The following is a 6,744-nucleotide window of genomic DNA, read 5'->3' on the forward strand; positions in this document are numbered from 1 at the left end:
TAAGTAAGCCATCAATAAGCAACTAACAACATCAATTACTATAATTTTAAAAAATACAGCAGAACTTTCTCTCCCTCTCAGCAATCCTATTTCATCTGTGTGGCAATTAGCAGGCCATCCTATATAATAAAGAGGTAATATGCAAATTGACCCTCACTCCATCACGCCATCACAAGATGGCTGCGCCCACAGTGGAGGCGGGGTTCCCGTAACAAGTTGTAACTAACAATCGGCAGGGACCTGAGGCTGTGTGGCGCTGCACCGGGGTGGGGGACCTCAGGCCACCCTCCCGGCTGGGTGGGGCTTGACCGGGGTTCTCAAGCCATGCCTCCTGCCCTGGCGCTAGGCTGGGGGACTTGAGGTTGTGCCCCTGCCCGGCAGGGCTTGACAGGGGTGCGGCCGGCTGGGTCTGGATCTTGCCCAGTGGGGGTGGAGCTGGCTGGGTCTGGGTCTCGCGCGATTTCAAGGCTCACGCGGGTGGGCAGGGACTTGACTCTGGGTCCTGCAGGGCGCCTCAGACTCTGACAGGAGGGAGATTTTCACATACATTTTACTAATTTTCTTTCATCTCTGACACTTCTGTTATAGAGAAAGGGCAAATAGCACTATTAAAATATTTCCTCTAATGAATTCCCTTTTAATGTGCATGAATTTCATGCACCGGGCCACTAGTTATTTTATAAAGACAGACAGGCTTTGTTTTGCTTCAGAAACAAGTAATTTCAAACCCTTATTGGCTTAAACTGGCAAATACTCTGTTAGTTCCTGTGGGAGGAGGGGCTTGGCTGACCCGACGAAGTCCCCGCCCCTGGGGCCTCCATCCTGGACCTGGGCCTGTCCCGGGGGAGTGAGGGACACGGGAGGGACACAGGAGGGGCACGGGAGGGGCACGGGAGGGACACGGGAGGGATACGGGAGGGGCACGGACTCAAACTCGCTCGTTCTTCCTCACTCGGCCGACGATGCTCCCACTTTATTGGGCAAAGAGGTGCTGAGCCGCACCTGCCACCCCGTTCATCCTGAGCATCCGACACCCCTTCTTCTCTCCAATCGCCTCGAGTTGAGAGCAGGCCCCCCGGTGGTTGGTGCGGGGAACAGAGGGGCCGTGGGCAGCAGGACTAACCCAGGCGTCTCAGGGAAGGAGCTGCCGGTACGTTAGGTCCCTGATACCCGGTGGTGGGAGGTGAGAGCTGACGTCAAGGAGGGTTCATGCGGGACGGGCGTCTCGTTACTCGGAGGCCAGCACGTGGGAGGCGGGGCCACAGCGCTCCCTTCCCCGCATCGGCAGGCACCCCCACCAGGAAGTCTGAACGCAGCCAGACCCACAGCTGAGATGCTCCCAGAGTTATCGTCTAATTCCCGTCACATTTTGGCTGTAAACAAAGACAAGCGTACGCGGCTGCCCCAGCAGCTCACTGAGCCTCCTGTCCTGCTAGGACAGCCTCCGTCCGCACAGAAGCAGCCATCGTGCTGCCTGTTAGCAACTGGCACTAAGATGCCAGGCGTGCATGAGCGTTGAGACGTGAGCCCCTCATTTTGGGAGAACGTAGGGGACGAGGAGAGTGTGTGTGTGTGTGTGTCTTATGACACCACTTGGGGAGGGGCGGACCCCTAGTCTGTGCTCCTCAGTGATTGACCCAGCAAAGACATCTGCCAACATCACGCCCACAAAGGTGTCCTGAAGTGGAAGCCACAACTTTGAGGTGGGAGTCTGTCCCTCCATGGGCAGGAAATAGGGGGGCTCTGAGGTTGCTCTAGGTCAGCTGAGCAGGCAGGGTCAGGGTCAGCTCAGGGTCAGGGTCAGCTCAGGGTCAGGGTCAGCTCAGGGTCAGGGTCAGTGCGTGCAAACGGCGAAGGGACAGGGTGTCCAGCAGCGTCCTGCACATAGAGAGCGAGTATGGAGGAGGCAGGGGCCACGGCGAAGGCTTCTAAGATCCTCCGACCGGGTTTGTGGGAGGAAAAGAGAAGCTGCTGGTTATCACTCCAGGAAAACAGGTTAAACACGGTGACAGCCGCCAGCGTCTCAGGGGCCGAAGGAACCGTGACACCGAGGAAGGGGGAGGAAGCTGGAGAGGTAGGAAACTCGGGAAAACACAGTGTTGTTTCTGTCTGAGTTTAAGGGCAACGGGGCACGAAGGTGAATGGCTTTCTGGGCGGGGAGCCGGGGCTACAGAGCCGGGACTGGCTGCTGGGCGGCGGTCACGCGAACAGGTGTCGCATCTGCATGGAGCTTCCGAGGGTTCGACCTGCTGTGACTTGTGGAGGGCGGTGGAGGCCTGGCTGGCATCCAGCCTCTCGTTGTTTCTGATTTTAAGGTTCAGAGTCCCAGATGGTCCTTGGAGGACAGAAATTCATTCTTAAAGGGGGAGCCCCCCGTCCCCCGCCGTTCAATCAAGACGATTGAAACAGATAACTGCCGTGTTTTATTATAATCAGATGGACACGCTGTGAATACATTCAGTCTGGTCATTGCAATGAGGTGCGGTAAAGGGAACACATTTTTCTACAAAGTAAACACACTGTCTGAAGGGTCAGAATGGGAGAGAGAAACACTGATGGGCTCACACACGGGGGAGCTACTCCGAAGGGACCCACGAACCCCTCCACCCACGTCCGCTGCACCCCGACATGCACGTCTCACCCCGAAACGGGCTCATGCGCACGGAGGCGGGGAACAGAGCACAGTGTGTGTAACTCACGCAGAACCAAGGGCCTCGCCAGGCCGCGTGCCTGCTGGAGCTGAGAGGGAGCGGGTGCGTGACGGGCCGGCCTGAGTCATCACCCCGAGACCTGGTTTCGCCCCGCGGGGCGGCCTGTTCGGTGACTAAAGGACCAAACGAGGAACTGGACCTTCCCCTCCAGGCCCCAGGGCCCTGCTCGGGGCGTGTCCCCCATGAGGAGAACGGTGTTCGCTGCGTCCACGGCCCGGCCTCATCCAGATGACAGGCCTGGCCCAGCCGGCGGGCTTGGTGGATGGAGCGTCGGCCCGCGGACTGAAGGGTCCCGGGTTCGATTCCCGGTCGGGGCACAGGCCCGGGTTGAGGGCTCGATCCCCAGTGGGGGTCGTGCAGGAGGCATCCGATCAGTGATCTTCTCTCATCAGTGATGTTTCTATCCCTCTGAAATCAATAAAAATATATTAAAAAAAAGACAGGTAGGTCTGCTTACAGGTGACAATCATAGGTTATGGAAGCATATTATTTCTTAATTACACATGGGTTTTTTGATTCTATAATTCTAAGCGAGTCTAACTGGATACATTAACTGCCCTAGAATCATCTTACGCATCCGAGGGTGAGTCACAGCCCCTTTTCCCCGAACGTGCCCGCTGCTGCGCCTGGAGTCCCCCAGGAACGAACACAGTCTTCCCTGGGCCGGGCGTGGCCACAGCTTGAAAAACTCCATGAGAACCCGAATGCCTGTCTGTTCCTCTCCCGGCTGATGGTTCTGACGCGAGGGCATCGCTGTGGGTGGAGGGAGCCGGTGGGAGACACGTGGAGGGGACACGGTGTGTTTTAGGCGCCTCGTGGCTCGGCTCTAGGCATGCGATGTCAGTTCGCTTTCTTAGCGATGATAACTGATTGTCCAGCCCGGGGCGTCCACTCCTTCCTGCGATTGGGGCCCTACTTGCGTGTAGACGACACAGGCGGGAATATAGACCGAGTCCAGCAGCGGGAAACGCTCTCACTGCGCGAGGTCGGAGTCCAGTCCCCACCGCAGGCGACCCCCCCCCCCCCCGTGTGCCCTTCGCTCTCCATCTCGGCTCGGATGGAGCCGTGAGGGGGGCCCTCCGCCCGAGGTCCTTACAGGTCCCGGCAGGACGTTATCAAACCCACTGGCCACGCCCCGGCCCCCCCTCCAGCTGGAGCCGCGCAGGCCTAGACGTAGCTGGTGCAGGGCTTCCTGGGCGCGGCCGGGTCCCCGTGCGGCCCCCGGTGAGGCACGCGGTGCCTGGGGGCCGGGGGCCGGTGCCCTCGCTTCCTCCGGCTGCAGCAGCAGAACCCGCAGAGCAGGGCCCCTCCGGTCAGGAGGACGGCGGCGCTGGCCCAGCCCAGGAAGAGCGCGGCCCCCAGCTCGCGCTTCTGCCCCACGTGGACGGCGGGGTCGTGGAAATCCCGGATGACGATGTGGGCCGTCCAGGACACGGGGATGAGGACGAAGAGGCCCGTGAGGAGGAGGAGGGCCCCGGACGCCCCCACGAGGTATGCCTTGGCCCTCTCATCGGAGCCCGTGCACTGGACCTGCCTCAGGCCACAGATGCCCACGAGCAGGGCCGTGAGGGCGAGGGCCACGGCCACGCACATCAGGGCACGGGCGGCCTCCAGCACGGGGGGCAGGGCCAGCAGGGAGCTGTAGAGCTTGCACTGCAGGGTGGTCCGGGCCTGCCGCACGCAGGTCATCCACAGCCCTTCCCAGATCCTCTCGAAGACGATAATGTTGCTGCCCACGAACGCGGACACCCGCCACTGGGGCAGGAGGGTGGTGGCCAGAGCCCCGGCCAGGCCCAGGACGCCCAGCACCAGCCCCGCCACCTGCAGCGGGTAGAAGGCCATGGCCTGGGCGGGAGACGGGTTGAACCCAGAAGCTGCTCACGATCCCGAAGGCCTGACCTGGCCGGTGGCTCAGCGGATAGAGCGTCGGCCTGTAGACCGAAGGGTCCCTGGTTCGATGCCGGTCAAGGGGACGTTCCTGGGTGGCAGGCTCCTCCCCAGCCCGGGCCCCGGTCAGGGTGCGCGCAGGAGGCAGCCAGTCGGTGTGTTTCTCTCACATGGAAGTTTCTCTCTGCCTTTCCCTCCCTCTCTCTCCCACTGTCTCTAAAAATCAATGGAAAATGTCCCCGGGGGAGGATTAACCAAACCAAAACGCAGGTCCTGGAGGTGGAGGTCTCCTCTACAGGTGTCTCGGAGGGCGGTTTCCACGGCAACGGCCCATCAGGATGAGTCCCCGTGGCAGCCCGGGCCCTGGCCAGCGGCAGGACCTGCTGCGGGCGATGCTGCCTCTGCCCACACTCGCCCGCGTCCGGGGGACTGTGTGCCAGTCACAGAGAGTGTCCCAGCCAGGGAGGAGGAAGCCAGAGGTGTGCCGAGCGGCTGCCTTCACGCCAGCCTTTCTCATCCTCCGATTGTCTCGGCGATGCTGTAATTAGTGACCGAGAACCGCTGTGGAATGTTAATTACAGAGCCCGGAACTTCCTGCCTGAGATCTCTCTATAGAAACGCACAAATGCACCAGTTAAGCCACAAGGAAGACAACGCCAAAGCCTGGAGGGTTCTTTGTGTTTTGTTGTTGTTGTTTCTCTTCTCTCGCCAGTTCTTTGCAAGGAAGACACCGTGGACTCCGGAGGATCCGAGACTCTTCTCCGCCAACTTCCTTTCCTGCAGTCAGTCCATCCTGCTTCAACCCAGGCGTCGGACGTGGGGGATGTTAGGTGTGAGTCTCAGGGCTCCTGCTGAAACCAGTGATACTTTACACAAGGAGGAGCCCTGAGCAAGAGATTCAAATGTCACAGTTTATTCCCAAGATCCAGAAAGGAGGGACGGAGAGAAGCCTTCTGTTAATTTAATTTGCTGGCAATTATCATATTATCTTTTAAGCAACACCCTTCTCGCTGGTGAAATGCTGGTTGGCCTATAAACTTTCATACGTGTTTTTTTCAGTGGCAGCTTGAAATACAGCACATTTATCAAAGTGAAAAACATCTCTCCCATTTTCACGGAACACCATGAGAAGTGTCCTTTGGAGTAAGCGAGGCCACTGGTTAAATTCAGAGGAACCTTCTTAGGGACGGGAGTTACCTTCCACATGACCAGGCTTATGTCTCGTTGGCCACATGCAGGATGAGAGGGCACAGCGAGGCCAGCTCTGAGGGTGCTGATCAGGAATACACCCATCTTGGACCTACTAAGCGCGCATTCACCTACTAAGCGTGTGTTCACCTACTAAGCGCGTCTTCCTCAGTCTGAGTCAACAACAGGAGGGAGAAAGGTTTTCTCAGGCCTTTTCCTCTGAAGGGACTAAACCAGAAATTGAATGCCACCCCTTCCATGGTTTCCCAAATACTTTTCAAAGCAAGAGATCTTTAATCAATGCTGTTTCAAAGTTCAAGCGGGACACTGTCATCCTTGACTTCCCTCCACGCATTTCCTAGAGGTGGGGGTAGGGGGGTATGGGGTGAGGGGAGGGGCTTTATGTGGGGAGCAGATCTTCCCCCCTTTTCCTTTTATGTCCTGATGCAAGGAATCCATTTCAAGGATGGAAACTCTGGGAAGGTATAGCCATTACTCAGGGCACAGCATGCGGACTCCTGCTGGGAGACCCTACCTTTGCACAGCCCTTCATTTGAGTCAACCCCAGCCAACAGCTGGTGTGTGACCCGGTACCACTGGGATATTTTTGTAGGATTCAACACTCTCTATATAAAAGGCTAATATGCTAAGTGTCCGAATGTCCGACCGGTTGCTATGATGCACACTGACCACCAGGGGGCAGACACTCAACACAGGAGCTGCCGTGACGTGCACCACCCATCTATTGAGAAATGGCACCGCGGAGCTGGCGCCCACAAAGCAACACTCGGCTTCCCCCAAGTGGGACACAGGCCTCGCCACCACCCTGGAGTGACAGCCACCCAATCACAGCCGACGCTGCCAAGAACCCGTGGAGCAAAACACAGCCCACAGCCCAGCCCAGCCCAGAAATGGCCACTGTGGGCACTGGGTAATGACGTCACCTAGCAACACCTGG

General features: G+C 58.4%; 1 protein-coding gene across 1 annotated transcript; it reads right to left on the reverse strand.

Moving 5' to 3' along the window:
- Positions 1-3,878: 3,878 nt before the first annotated feature.
- Positions 3,879-4,553, reverse strand: LOC308517413 (claudin-17-like; the record flags this gene model as incomplete). The annotated part of the gene is made up of 1 exon (XM_081088562.1): positions 3,879-4,553. One exon carries the CDS (start codon positions 4,551-4,553, stop codon positions 3,879-3,881), a length of 675 nt encoding a protein of 224 aa, XP_080944688.1.
- Between the last annotated feature and the right edge of the window lie 2,191 nt (positions 4,554-6,744).

The sequence above is a fragment of the Myotis nattereri genome (genome assembly GCF_964212035.1).
Source record: "Myotis nattereri genome assembly, chromosome: 3".
Lineage (NCBI taxonomy): Eukaryota > Metazoa > Chordata > Mammalia > Chiroptera > Vespertilionidae > Myotis > Myotis nattereri.